General features: G+C 40.3%; 1 protein-coding gene across 1 annotated transcript in view; it reads right to left on the bottom strand.

Annotated features, from left to right (window-relative positions):
- The window catches only part of CRTC1 (CREB regulated transcription coactivator 1), a 1948027-nt gene extending 1933982 nt beyond the window's left edge, over positions 1 to 14045 (bottom strand). The window contains exon 1 of the mRNA XM_044053956.1: positions 13841 to 14045. Coding sequence (XP_043909891.1) covers positions 13841 to 13966 — 126 coding nt within the window. The 5' untranslated portion in view covers positions 13967 to 14045. The remainder of the gene's footprint in view (positions 1 to 13840) is intronic.
- Between the last annotated feature and the right edge of the window lie 1889 nt (positions 14046 to 15934).

Here is a 15934-nt window from a genome sequence, read left to right as displayed (position 1 = left end):
TAAATAGAATATGTTCTTGTGACATAAATAGAATATGACGGAGAAAGAGATATGCAACTCAAAGGATCCCCGCATTATGGAATAGACTCCCCATGCATATGAAGCAAAGTTCATCCCTGACCCTACTCAAACAAAATCTTGGCCACAGAATGGGAAATTGCAAATTCACCTCCACTGTAAACTCCCTTGTCTCTGATGGACCGAGGCCATCAGTAAGTAAAATATTCTCCAATTAACATCTCCTTCACACAAAACCCTTAGCTACCTCCTTACTAACATAACCCCCCCCCCACAGATGCCCAAAGTACTCTGGAACAAAACTGGGCTGGGGTGCACAGCTAGGCATATAAAGGTCCTAATGGTTATTAGCCTAGTAATAACCTATGAAGTCTATGGTTGTGTAAGTGGCAAATATATTCACCACTGCTTAACAGATAACAGGTTAGAGGGACTGATGTTTGTTTCTGGCAAACAATCAACTTATGTAGCTGAATGTATAACTTGATAAGTATGTGTTGCTAAGCCTGTTAAGGTGCATGTGTCAGTGTTTAGTTATCTTTTATAAGTTGTAGATGCTTTAAAAACAGAGCCTGTTATGAATTTAAAGTCAAAGTCACTACCATCACTTATCAATCATACAGTTTTCTTTAGTTACCTAGATAAACTTAGATTCATCATACATTAATGCACAGAGTTTATTATCTAAAGGCTTCTCCTCTTCTGGCCCAAAAGAGGCTGACAACAATCTTTGATGATACAGCTCACTTGACATACTCATACCACTGTTACCCACATCCTCCTACAAACCACCCAGCTCCAAATTATTTTGGATCAGTCCTTTCCTTTATAATCTAAAATTAGGAACACTAGTGCTACGAGTCCAAAGAGCACCTCTAGCTATCTGCTGGGAAGCACTAACCCTTAACCTCTTCAACCTACATCTCATCTCAGATTATGTGCCAAATATGGGGAGAATGGCCATGGTGTCACCTGTGCACAAGATCCAACTCATAACTAACCCCAGCAACTACTAATCTACTACCCTTAAAACATAAGACTATTAATAATAAAAATAATAATAATACAGAAGACCTTCACAAAACATGGCACTGAGACAGAATGCATGAAAATCCCCAATCTGGGGAATTCAAGTTTAATAAGGCACACAACGAATAAAAACACTTACAAGGATGCGTTTTATTCGTGGTGTGCCTTATTAAACTTGAATTCCCCAAATTAGTGATTTTCATGCGTTCTCTCAGTGACATGTTTTGTGAAGGTATTGGTGTGGAGCTTTTGCTTTTTTTTGGCACTGTAGCCTTCTGTATCTAAATAATTACATAAGATCTTCAAATCACTTGGCTCCAACCAATACAGATTTTAACAGGCAGCTCATGTTTGCTTACCCTAGCCAATGACTTTTTTGAAGGGGTCGCTGAGAATCTGGATGTGGGTCAGTCTGTTCATACTGCTTGCCTCGACCTGGTCAAGATCTTTAACACTATCCCCCATGCAGACATTTCTGATAAGTAGTATGCTGCTAAGCTAACTACTTTACTAATAGAACTTGCGCTACTAAGGTTAGAAGTATTTCTCTAGACCGATAATGTCACAAATGGTGTCCCGCAAAGCTCCATTTAGGACCCCTCCTCTTTTGGCATCCATGTGTCTGGTCTGAAAGCAGAAGTCACAGGTCTGTGTCTAACCAAAAGTTTGACAAATCACTCTTAGTTTGCAGATGTCAGCAAACTCCCTTCCGTTACTCAAACTTGCCAGCAAGGACTAAATTAGACAAATGCATTCTATCTTACTCATGGGTTCACCCTCAACTCTAAGAAATGCAGTACTGTTACTTTCTGGAAATCCAGCACCTATTCATTACACCACAATAAACACCCCCTTCAAAATGGGTACAGTCAGACATCTAGGCACTTGTACACCATCTGGCAGTTAAACAGAACTAGCTACGAGCAGTTGAATTCTGGTCTACAAGAGGAACCTCTTTTTTTTTTTTTTTTTTTTTGTTGGATCCCAGAGGCTCTTATGTGACTGAGCAAGTCACTTATCCAACCAATTATCCTGGGTGAAGTCTGAAAAAGGTCCATTTGGATCAGTACTCTACCCCAATTAAATAAAATTAAATTGCAAACTCATTTGATCAGATTATTTTACTTAGCATGGCTTATTCAGACAAAGAAAATACACAGAAAAAGTTTCACTTTATTTATCACTCATTCAGAGATCACTGAATATAAAAACACCCAACTTAGCATGCACCTCTCTACACATCTAGACCAATACAAAAGACATTACAGAAATTCCATATCAAGAAAATCATATGCCAGTGTAATCAGTTATTCTGCATGATTAAAAACCTTCTCTTACATTTCTAAACTATGAAAGATATTGCATTTTCCAATCCCCTTAATGTTTGCAGAACCAGCGGTACTAAACACCCACTCTGAGATCTAAACTTTAAAAATACTTAAATCATGGCAAAAATGAAGAGGTGTAGTGCCCAGCAGCATAAAAGCATGCTCAAACTAAACAACTCGGAAGAAAAAATGTCTACCAAAGCCAAACTTTAGGTTAATTTGGCTTCTCAGGCCAAGGACAACCACAAGGTATTCTTTAACTATGTCCGCAACCACAAAGGCAATATAGAATTGTGTGCAGCTCACCGTTAATAGATCCACCTATACTGAGCCAGAAGACATAAACCTAAAGGCAGACAAATTCAGCTGTAACTTTACACCTCAGCCTCTTTTCAAGAAATACTACCAAATAACACAGTAAAGAGCACTACAGTTGCGATGTTTGGTCTGAGGGTATTGATGCAGAAGTACACAGAGAAGGTCAGAAGGAGTTGCATTGAGTCTTTGTGGACTTGGAGAAAGCATATTACAGGGTGCCTAGAGAGGAGTTGTGGTATTGTATGAGGAAGTCGGGAGTGGCAGTTAGAGCTGCACCCTGCTTTTCCTCTTATTTTACCCAATTGACAGACAAGATCAGACAGGAGTCCACATGGACTATGATGTTTGTAGGTGACATTGTGATTTGTAGTGAGAGTAGGAACAGGCAGAGGAGACCCTGGAGAGGAGGAGACGTGCTCGAGAGAGGAATGAAGGTCAGCAGGACCAAGCTAGAATGTATGCGTGTAAATGAGAGGGAGGACAGAGGAATGGTGAGGATGCAGGCAGTAGAGCTGGTGAAGGTGGATGAGTTTAAATACTTGGGATCAACAGTTCAAAGTAATGGTGAGTGTGGAAGAGAGTGGAGTGGGTGGAGAAGTGCGTCAGGAGTAATTTGTGATAGACGGGTACCAGTAAGAGTGAAAGGGAAGGTCTACAAGATGGTAGTGGGACCAGCTACATTATATGGGTTGGAGACAGTGGCACTGAAGAAAAGACAGGAGTCAGAGCTGGAGGTGGCAGAGTTAAAGATGTTACGATTTGCATTGGGTGTGACAAGGATGGACAGGATTAGAAATGAGTATATTAGAGGATCAGCTCAGGTTGTACAATTTGGAGACAAAGCCAGAAAGGTGAGAATACATTGGTTTGGACATGTGCTGAGGAGGAATGCTGGGGATATTGGAAGAAGGATGCCAAGGATGGACCTGCCAGGTAAGGCAGGAAGGCCCAAGATAAGGCTTTATGGATTTGGTGAGAGGACACGCAGGTGGTTGGTGTGACAGCAAGATGCAGAGGACAGGAAGAAATGGAAAACAGATGATCCGCTGTGGTGACCCCTAACGGGAGTGGTCAAAAGAAAAAAAAAAGACTATCACTAGGGAGCAGGTCCTCAATGCTCTCTCTAAGGCCAAGAACACTGCACTGATGGCCCCTGACAATATCCCAGGCTGCCTTTTTTCATTTCTCCAAATATTTTGGGTTTCTAATACTATGATGGGAATGGACCCCATTCCCAAGTCAAAGTACAATTACAATTCATGAAATTAGCAATGTTTCAATCTTTGATGTCAGCAAAAAGTGCTCTTCGCAGCACCCGCAATATGCCCAGTAATGACTCCTCCTGCAATTCGTACGGGATTACATGTACTGGTAACGTATCTAAATAAGACTGTAGATTCTTTTTTTTATAAGAACCATTGCTCCTATTGGAACTGTCTGGGTATCTTTCTTCCACATCACTCGTTTCTGCCTGCAGATCCTGATATGTTATGACCGTGTGTCTTTCTGTACGCAAGACACAGCAGTCATTGGGTATGGCGATTTCAATGATCAATGCTACTTTGTCTTCTTTTCATGGACCACTATATCTGGTTTTCTAGCATCTATCTTTTGAACTGTTGTATTCTATGATGCTTTTGTGGCACGTTCCCAGTGTTTTTCAGCCACTTCTATACCATAATGTTTGCACAATCCCCAGTGCAACAGTCCTGCCACATTATTATGCCCTTCAGGATACAGTCCTTCTGCCATTAACATGTCACAACCAGCAACGAAGTGTGCGACTGTTTCCAATTCGGTTTTACAAAACCTAAATTTGTCTGTTTCTCCCACATGTTCAATGGACTTTGTAAACCAGCATGTACGTAGCCAACTATTGTGGGCCGCCACTATTGACCTTTCATCTCTTGGTTTGAATTTGCCTCTCAACCATTCCTACATTCATTCCTAAATCAACATGAGGTTTTCTATACTTGCAACTATATTTATGCATTTTCCACATTTCTTGCCTTCTCATCTGGTCCTTCACCTTATATTCTTTCTTTTGTTTTTTGGCACATTCAGTTGCTGCCTGATTTTTATCTACTTCTGGTTTGACTTCCATTCCAGCGTGACGCCGATATGCTTCTGCTAGATTAAGCAGAGAAGTTATCTTGGATTTATTTTTCTCATGTTTCAACACTTTCATTACATTTCAGTCTTGTGAGGTCAGCAGATGTGTGGAGTCCCACGATTGCAAATCTATACATGTAATCAATTTCAAGGAGGTCAAGCCCTCCTTCAGAATGGGAAACATATAACCTTGATTGTTGTGTCTTTCGGCTTTTCCCGGTTAGGGGTCGCCACAGCAGAACTCCGGTCCGCTAATGATTGGCAGTAGATTTTTACATGCAGAGTTGCCGGCCCTGACGCACAACCTTCAACGAAGGTAAGCCCATTCACACGTCTCCACACAGAAGACGCTCTAGCTGAGAATCAAACAGGACAACGTCTTACTGTGAGAGGACACAACGCTACCGCAGCACCACCACCGCAGTATAATCTTGGTATGCAATGTTTTTTTTATAAATCATTTGGTGAGCGTAAAGAATCCTTCTTGTTTTCCTACATAATCCATCCAACACCTTCTGGGGCCAGTCAAATCACTCCAAAACTAAGTTAGACCAGGAAGTGCAAATTGGTTTACAGCTTGGATTTTGTTCCTAGATGTCAATGCTGTTTTCAAGATTAATTTAAGTCTTCCTTACTAAATTTTATTTGCATTTGTTCATGTTTTATTGTTGATCCTTCATCAATTCCCAAATATTTATACACTTCCTCTTGCTCAAGTTCTTTTAGATCACATTCTTGTCCCAAACTAATGTTTTCCTGATGCTGCAGTTTTTCTGCTTTAAAGGTCGCTTTTGCAAATTTATCAAGACCAAATGACATTCTTAAATCTAAAAAAGTTTTGACAACTTGCAGTTGTACTTTCAGTTCCTCATCTCCTCATCCAATGAGCTATACAGTTTTAAATCACTGACAAACAGAAGACGAGAAGTCTTTACACTTCTTGAGACAAAGGAGAAGAGGAACAGGAAAGTCTAGAGGATGCACAAGTTGAAGCCACACCGACTTCAGAAACCACTAGAACTTCCTTGTGCAGTTTGGCCAGAGGAAGCATTGGAATGGTGGAACCAATGAAACCCAGAGCTCTCAAATTCCCTGGCTGTAATGGAGGCCAGGGGAAGAGGAGTCTGAAAGTAAGAAATGAGAGTTAAGGCCTTTGGAAGATGCAGGGATGCCAACACTGACATCATCTGAATCCTGCAACACAGAAAAACAGGATTCTAAGGAGGAGTCAGGTAAGACTTTTTGAAGTTTATCGTGAACCCCATGCTCTGAAGAAGAGAAATTGTAAAACAAAGATTTTACAAAATGACCTCTGGAAAGGGTGCCCGAATTAGCAGGTCGTCCAAGCAAGGAAACATACTGATCCCTTGAAGCCTGCAAAAAGCAATCACAGGAGAGAGGCAGTTGGTGAACATCCTTGGGGCAGTAGAAAGGCCAAAGGGCAAAGCCCAGAACTGAAAATGCCAGGAAGCAACAGAGAAATGTAAAAACTTCCTGAAAAGAGGATGGATCAGAATATGGAGAGAAGCATTTTTGAGATCCAGAGACACCAGAAAGGCCTGAGGGAGCAAGAGAGGAAACAGGGTCTGAAGGGACAAGATCCAAAAGGAAGGCACCTTCAGAAAAGTGTTTAGATGAGAGAGGTCTAGAATCGGTCTCCAGGTACCCTCTTTCCTAGGCACTAAAAACATTCTTGAATAAAACCCTTCCCCCTTTGGGACACAGGCACATCTTGAATAGTACCCCGAGACAAGCGATCTCAAAGAACCTCTGGGGGAAAAAAAAGGAAGTTGCTCCCGAGGAAGCTGAGTAATGCCAATAAAAGGAGGATGGAAACTCCACACCATGAAGTACCCTGACAAAGGACTGGCTGAACCCAAGAATCCTGGGTGATTCGAAGCCAAACCGTAAGAGAATGTGAAAGGTGAAGAGAAAGAGGAATGTGGCTGGGAACAGGTGGACAGTCAGACAGCAACTGGTTTGTAAGGAAAGGAAGGCTTTTGAATCCCTGCAGTCTGAGTGGCTTTACCAGGAGGAGCCCGTTTACTACCCTTGTTACCTTTAGCAGGAGAGCAAGATTACCTAAGAACAAAGGCTGGCTTAGAAGGGTAGTTTCTCTGAAATTCAGGCACATGAGAAACAAAGGCACGTTTAAGCTCCTGTAATGCCTTCCTCTTGTCCTGAAGAGACTTAAACAAACCAGCAGCTGCTTCCCCCAAACAAAAGTTTATTATCCAGAGGAGCATCCATCAACTTAACCTTAATATCATTGGGTAACAGTTGAAGCCTAAACTACGAATATCTCCTCAATACTGAACTAAAAGCAGCATCTCTAGAAGAGGCATCTGCTGCATCATAACTACATTTGATAGAATGACAAACTACTTGAGAGGAAGTCCCCTAGCAAGGAAGGAGCAGAAGATTTACTCTCAGGGTCTGGAAGATCAGAAAAAAGCTGACAAGCCTGAGAAAGAAGAACCAACACATACCAAGATATATGGGTGTGATAATTAATAGCCCTAAAAGCTAGGGCAGCTGAAGTATAAACCTTCTTACCCAGCCTGTCCATGGTTCTGCTGTCCTTGTCAGAAGGCAGTAACTTGAACGAAGGAAACAAGTGAGACAGCTTATCAAAGGCTACAGACACCACAGAGTAGTCAGCAGCAGGACATTTAAACAAAAAAGAACAATCCTCAGGCACCCTATAAAACCTGTCAGACTTCTTGTGAGCAGAGGGCAGAAAACGGATGGAGGCAAACACACCAACAGTTAAAACACCATTCGGACTGGCGGCAAAGAAGTTCTGAGGATGGAATACCTAAATGTCACCTTTATGCCTTACACTATGCAAAGAGCACTTAGGTGATGTTCAGCGTACCTTAAAGCAATGGTAGGCTTTGTTAGACTAACGGGCTTCCACGGCAGGGAATCCCATAAGTTATGAATACTGCAGCAGTGAATGTAAGGACATCTTCTGCACAAGAAAAAAAACAAAATACACAACCTTTACTTTTGTTGGTATGCAAAACTTTTAATTATCCTTGCCTCCCTCCTACAGGATACACAAATTAGTCGAGACATTACCATTTATTCAGTGTGACAACAAAAAATACCTGTTAGACAATTTTATAGACACTCCCTCATTTAACTCCCAATGGCCAACCTATAACCCAGCCTCATAAATATCAGGTAGACATTCAATCTTAAAATGGAGTTACTGCATGTGCATGTCTTGCATGTCAATGCACATTAAAATTACACCTAGTCAGTCATCCATAGGTCATTTAACTGGTCTCAAACATAGGGAGATTAAATGCATCATCCCTCAATGACACTCTGACACTTCTACTAAATTTTGAGGAAGTTTACATATCTGCCTCAAGGTAAAAACTGGCTTACCAACTGTTTAACACTGTTTTAACACCATCACCGCCAAACAACACCAAACACCCATGGACCCAGAAGTTGAAAGAGCCTACCACTCATCTCGGGTACATAAAAGCAACCGGGCACAGACCTCTGCACATTTTCACAACTGACCACCAATGAACTGATAAAGAATATGCACCAAACACAGATTAAATTCTTGCCTTGCATAACTTCTCCCTAAATCCCCTGAAGCTATCCACTTGTTTTCAATCATATTTTTGTTAAAAGACCCATTTTGTAAAAAAAAAAAAAACCCATTCAGTGATTCCAATGGAGAATAAAGAATAATTTTTCACACACAAGCTGACTACAAGCTCAAAAAGCAGGCTCAAGCAAACACATATCATCTTCTTTTGGCTTTTCCCGGTTAGGGGTTTCCACAGCGGATCACATGTCCGCTCATGATTGGCAGTGGAGTTTTACAGTGTCGAGTTGCCAAACCGGCGCCCAACCTTCCACAGAAGGCACACACACGCACTCATACCTAGGGCCAATTTAGAGTGTCCAATCCACCTACAGCATGCTTTGGGATGTGAGAGGAAACCGGAGCACCCGGAGGAAACCCACACAACCACAGGGAGGACATGCAGACTCTGCACAGAAGGCACCCCAGCCGATGATCGAACCAGAGAACCTCTTGCTGTGAGGCGACAACGCTAACCGCTGCACCACCGTGGCCGCCCCTCAAGCAAACACATATAATGTTTACATATTCAGACTTTATGATTTTTCCTACCTGAAAACTTTGGAAGGCTGTTTCTGATAATCGACATTCAGATAGTAGACTCTCTGCTGTATACATATGTCACCCACTGACTGAATTATTGTTTTGACAGCGATATTGAGAAAAATTGTCCAGCTATTCAAGTTATTTCCTCCATTTCATAAAATATAAACTCTCAGGGCCGAAAACAATGCTCTATTGTTTTTGGCGAGAAACCTGAAAGGATAAGCTCTCTTTGCTGTTGGTAACACTTCTTTATGATAGAAGGATGCTCTACACACAGTTAGATCAACCAGGACACTCACACAAATAAAATGTCAGTGTTTCAGTGCCATGTTCCGGACTTCCACATGTGATAACACAATCTTTAAAACATAGTGAAACAAATGAAAAATGTATCCACAAGAAATATTCTAAACATATTCCACAGGACTCAGCAAACAAATCTAATTTCACTGGATACTCCCTTACACAACACTAACCCTACAAACATAACCTTACAAACATTTATTCTTACTCATAAAAACTGAGCATTACCGATTACTCACTTTCTGCACATCACCAAACAAGTATACAAAATCTTAATGTGTAAAACATTGCTTATTAAAATGTGCTCTATTGTTATAGTATGAACAATCACACATTTTCATACACAAAATGCAACAAACACCACCCAAGCTAGGTTATATTTAAAAACGTTAAGAGCAAAACTGCAGTTCAGTCCATATATTATAAGACGAATAAAATGTGTAGAATTTCTTTTCCTAAATCACTGTACATTATTTTTCATGATTATATTACATGTAGTGGATTTTAAGTAAGGTTATAGAATGATTAAATATGTGGAATAGTGTGACAGTTCTTAACTGCCCATCTGTTGAAGTATATCATCTGTACTTAAAATTACAATATTCTACATGTCACTTAACAAGCTCATTTCATAACTATGATGAAGAATTCCATAGCATGAACCCCAATGAATAAAAAAATCACTTCCTAAGTGTTCAACTATTCAAAATATATGTCATGCTTGCTTGCATATGACATGAGAATAGTTATATGCTACTGCTTAATCACAATTAAGAGTTTAATTTTAATCAACACAAACCAGGGAGAACATCTCTCACGTCTCAAAGCAAAACATTGTCTTATCTACATACAACTAGGCACCTATGTTGCACTCTTTAAATAAAACACTACTTTATCTTCATTTCTAGTCTGAAAGGGGAAAATGGATACAGATCTCTCAAACTATTTGGCAAAATAAAGTAACATACACAAACAAAAAAACTCCCCCACCTTTGAAGAGAATGACTAAGACCTACAACAATTAAGGTTACATTGTTCATACATAGTTACTATGCTTACAGTCCAAGGAACTTTCAAGGAGCATATCCCAAATTCCCAGCTACTCCCAAGCACTGTCTGGTTAAGGAACTTAATCAAGGTCACACAGGAGGCAAATCAGGGATAAGGTAATCAATCCCTGAACCAAAAAGCTCACAGCTTTAGCCAAGTGTCCATTTACTGGCATTATAACTGAATGTTAAATGCTGCAAAACATCACACAATTCAAGATGTTTAGACTTCTGCTAATAAAACCGTTGGCTTGCAAAATGATGACAAAAGATGTTCAATGCCAGCTGCTCTTTTCACAAAGAAATAGACATTTTATTATTTTTATTTTATTTATTTTTAATATTTGTTAACAGGGAAAGTCTGACTAGGACAGAGCCTATTTTCAGAGTTGGCCCAGGGAGAAATGCTCCAGACACGGCTTAATCATTGTATCTTACTTAGAAACTAATTTCTACACAGGAAGTCAACACTGCTTCCTTACTAACCTTTAAAACAAATCACTCCAGAGAAACACCAAATGTACAAAGTTTTTTTTTTTCTTTTGCACACTTCATAAGACAGTGTCTCACTTTCACAGGATCTTCTGAGCAAGGAAATTGTTTGCAGAGATGAGTACTCTACCCCAGTTTGCAAATAAAGTAATCCAAGGAATCAAGAATTTGTTTTAAAACAGTCAAGGTATGCATGGATACCAGCAGTTAAATGGACGATTTGTGGTACTCTTACCTTCAAACAATCCTTCAATTCTCAAGTAAACCAGCAACCTTGGATCATTACCAGATCACATTCACACTACTACTTCTTTCGGCTTTTCCCAGTTAGGGGTCACCACAGGAGATCACCTGTCCGCTCATGATTGGCAGTGGAATTTTATGGTGTCGAGTTGCCAGCCCGGCGGCCAACCTTCCACAGAAGGCACACACACGCACACCTAGGGCCAATTTAGAGTGTCCAATCCACCTACAGCATGTCTCTGGGATGTGGGAGGAAACCGGAGCACACGGAGGAAACCCACGCGACCACATGCAGACTCCACACAGAGGGCACCCCAGCCGAGGATCAAACTGGAGAACCTCTTGCTGTGAAGCGGCAATGCTAACCGCTGCACCACCGTGGCCACCCCATCACATTCACACTAGCATTACATAAAAAAAAAAAAAATCTATTGACTTAACTCTTGACAATTGATAATCTTATCCATTGCAAATACTAGAATTAAAAAGGATGTAATCCAAGTCTTTCCAGTGAAAAACAACCTACCTGCAAGTGCCCTTTTTAACCTATACCACTGAAAACGGTAAGCATGTTCCTCACTTTTCACTATGCTGAAATCAGTATGGTTTAGTAATGTAAGCAGAAATTCTAAAAGTTGTTAATTACATAACTATCACAAGCACCATTGTTTATGCCATTTTTTTATGAAAAGCACAGAATGCAACCCAGGCCAGAACATTTAACAGTGTAAAACATGCAAACTTTCAAATAGTGGTTGAAACATTTTACAGTAACTAAACTAAATTAACACATTTAAAATCTTAGGTAAAAGCAGACAGTTTAAGAGAAAAGTTTACTACAGCACAGATAAGAGAGTCAGTGACACCCCCTGCTCAAAATTATGAAACAAAGGAAAAAAAAAACTTTGCTCCTCTACCCCTTAATTATTATAACAATGTCCAAGGTCACACATTTTCACTCAGTCTATCACTGGAGATGTACTCCCTTCAACATACAAATTTTGCAGGGTCCCACTTCCTGCTAATCAAGTTTCATAGTGGAGCAGTAACAAAGGCTACTTTGAATCACGGCTGTCATCTCTAGTCTTCTGCTAATGCATGTAAACTTTGGCTGAACTTGCTTGATGTGGGCTACTTAGTATTTCAATAAAGATGAAGAATGAGAAAACTGCTAAAAGCAGTCACAACATCACAAGCTTGTTGAGGACATTACTATTCATTTTGGCCACAGATTTTTTTTTTTTTTGCTCTATTCTGACAAGCATATGTTTCTGGACTTCAAAACAAACTTACCATCTACCTATTTAATTGCAATATAAACTTTTCTTCCTTATCCTACTGTACTACACAAAAAGACAAAGTTAACCTCTTAATTTCTCTCTTGACATGCACTTTATTGTTTAAAGTTTCTCATATTGGTTTATCATATATGTCAACTTATTTTGCTCGGTGGAAAGTAAAGCTTGAATTTACATGAACCAATCAAGGACCCTTTCAGGGCTCCAGAACTATAATAAATTTTGAGCAAGATCACCAACAAAAGTCACACACACATGCTGCCAAATACAATACTAACCACATCCTCCCACAAGTGAAAGTTTATAAATGTGTTTACTGCTCCTGTCAAAAAAAAATAATAATAGAATGGATTTTTCCCTTATTGCAGAAATTGTCTATTCCTTTGTGCAATCATACTAGTAAATACATCAATAATGGCAGAAACTGAAATGAGCAGCTACTTTTAAAACGAAGGGCTCAGTCCACGGCTGTAGATTTGTCAATAACTTTAAGCCCCATGTAACTCGTTGCTTCATAGCTAAAACATGAAATAGGAAAATAAGAACAATGCCACACAGTAGACATACATCAAACATACTTTCATAACCATCTACTTCAGTTTTCATAAGGAAATCACAGACTGCATATCCTTTTAATCGCTGCACATGAATGCACGTTCAAGAACAATCATAGCACTCTAAATAAAAACGTGCAGCGCCAATTACATTTATGTTCACTGGGTTCCTTTTTGGGCTAAATTACTTAAAATAACAAAAAATAAATAAATACGTTTTCTGTGTACAACAGTTTTATCAATCTTCATCAAAGACTCACTAACCAACAAGCTGACAGACAACCAATAGTGCCAAATGACAACACTACTCAGCATTGGCTCCAGTCATTCAAAAAATTCTCTCCCCTCAGCTGACGGCGTGCAAGACCTTTCAGAGAGACCACTACTTCCAAGCGTAGTGTAGTAAATAACTAAGACAATTAACTTCAGTTTTGTTCTAGTTCACAAATTCCTCAAAAATGTTATTACTACAGTGATTAAAAAAAGAACAACATGAAAAATATTAAACAGGGAGAATAACCAGCGTGTGATTGTTTACCTTCTGTTAAGAGAACACCGCAACACTCCGGCATTATAGTTATAAAAGTGACCAATAACACAATGGCCGGGCCAACTCCTTAAGGACCCAGCGCTGTCAAAGAGCCCCCCAAAAATACAACACACACTGACAGATCTTTATTGTTGTTTACCCCAAGCAGAAAAGAGGGATGCTTTCACAGACCCCACTCATGGTCAAAACAGCAAGTACAACAGTTAACAGACGACACTATTGTTAAATCAATTCACCACTTTCTGGGGGAATCCTTCAGTGACACCTTAGTGACAGCGCTGACTGTCTTAGGTTTGTTATTATTTACACTGACACACAGCAATAAAGCACCCAGGTACCCTTACTGCCCTTCCCCCATTACTCAACAGCCCTAACGGAGTCACTTACTCTTGCTGCTCTGGTGATGCTGAGGTCCTTCATCACCTCCTCAAAGGCCGCCGTCTCCTCTGCTTGCTTCTGATTGTGCAAAGCAATTTTCTCACTAAATTTCCGAGGGTTGTTCGAAGTCGCCATCTTTCGTTATCATCCTCCTCCTCCTCCTCCTTCTCTAGACGTGACGGGGCGTGCATGCACACTGTACTAGCGCAGGGCGGGGCGCGTGACGGGTTCAGAGGCGTCCCTTAGCGGTCGCGCGCTTTTCCTAGTAACCTACGACTGGGTTCAAAAGCTGAGTCTGATTTTTGTTGGGTTTTCTACAGATTTACAAGACTATTGTTTTTAAACCATACTTCTCAATCTGTGAGTATTAAAAATAATGGCATTGACCTGAAAAGTAACAGCAGAAGACCAAAAGTGAGAGTACTTTCTTAATTTTCAGAATACATAATCTTCAGATTGATATAGTACATGCATAGGGTTGCCACCTTTTCAAATGCCCAAAGTAGGACATTTTTTGTTGAAATGTCTGATTTTGCAGGACAAAACATACCACTTACCAGTACAAAGGATAGAACTTCACTTTTTTGCCAAAATAAAAGCTTATTCTTGTAGCATTTTAGTTGCTTATGCTATTTCATATAACATTTAGGTGTTTCAGATAAAAATAACTGTTTTATACAACTATTAAAAAAAATAGGAAATATTTTTGTCCTAAAAATGTCAGGACATTTGCCATTTTTTGATTTTTTTCGCAGGACACAGCTGCCCAAAGAGGGACTGTCCCTCACAAAGTGGGACAGGTGGTAACCATATACATGCAGTTAGTAAGAAGATATCTTTGTATGAGATTGCTTTAGATATTTAATAATATAAGTACCATTAAATGACGAAAAGTCAAAGAAAATCTGTAAATTTTGGAGAAAATGGGGCTAAACTTGAGGACAAAAATCATACCGTTATGCATAAATCAAGTCGTATTGGTCAACCGTCTCTGAATTTGCCTAGTATTTTCGGTCAGTGCCTCGTATAGTTGTCAGCCTTTTCCCAAATGTGGGACAGTAGTCTACTACTTACGATGTGGAGCAAACTGGCAAAACAGGGAACCATAGCTCTTAAGGAATTAAGGAAAAATCTCAACAAAATGAGGGACAAATCCAGAAATATTTATAGGTGTGTACTAGGCTAATGGCCGGGGAGCCTTTACAAGCCTAGCCCATAGGATTACCCTGGCATCGTGCCAATCGACCTTAGTTCCTAGTGCCTCTGTCGAGTAGAGCCACTGGAGTGATCCCCGGGGCGAATTTTCTATTTCCTATCCACTTGTCAAGATTTCTCTTGAAGAGAGCCAGTGAGGTGCTCTGTTTGACATGTATGGGAAGTCTATTCCATAGCATGGGCAGTCTCTGGGTTTTGAACCTGTCCCTCCAGCATGTTCTGTTGATTGTGGTAATGAAGTTGAGGTCTCTGGAGCGTGTGGTGCAGACGGATTGGGATTTCTTTAGATGTAGCATTTCTAACAGAGCTGGGTCAGACATGGCTTTGTAAGTCAAGCAGAGATCTCCTCTAAGTAGGCGATATGAGACAGAATAGTTGGAGTTTTTTGAGTCTGTCCATATAGGACAAGTGTTTAAGGGCTATGATCGTCTTTGTGAGGTACTTTTGTGGCCTCTCCAGTTGTTGCAGGTGTCTAGTGAGGTAGCTACTATTTCTGGGCCAGAAACCACTCCTCCTGTGGTAGATAGGCTACCGAGTGCTTTGTGCTTACCACTCCCACTGATAAGATAGAAGGCTTGCTTCCAACACAGAAAGGCTTAGGGGGGCTCAGAAGCTTATAAACAGTCCTGGATACAGCAAATCTGTACCTGGACTAGACTAGTTACAGGAAAGGCAGGAAACAAGCGCAAACGCGGGCTTTTGAACCAGAAAGATGAAAGAGATGGAAAGACTGCCCAAACAGTCAATAATCTATAATTTCTGTGCCAGAAACCACTCCTCTTGTGGTAGATAGGCTACCTAGTGCTTACCACTCTCACTGATAAACTAGAAGGCGAAATTTCCTCCAACATAGAAAGGTTTGGGAGGCTCAGAAACTTACCAAGTCAG

The sequence above is a fragment of the Protopterus annectens genome, chromosome 13.part0 (assembly GCF_019279795.1).
Source record: "Protopterus annectens isolate FY-2018-M chromosome 13.part0, PAN1.0, whole genome shotgun sequence".
Lineage (NCBI taxonomy): Eukaryota > Metazoa > Chordata > Ceratodontiformes > Protopteridae > Protopterus > Protopterus annectens.
This window is presented reverse-complemented; position numbering and strand designations above follow the sequence as displayed.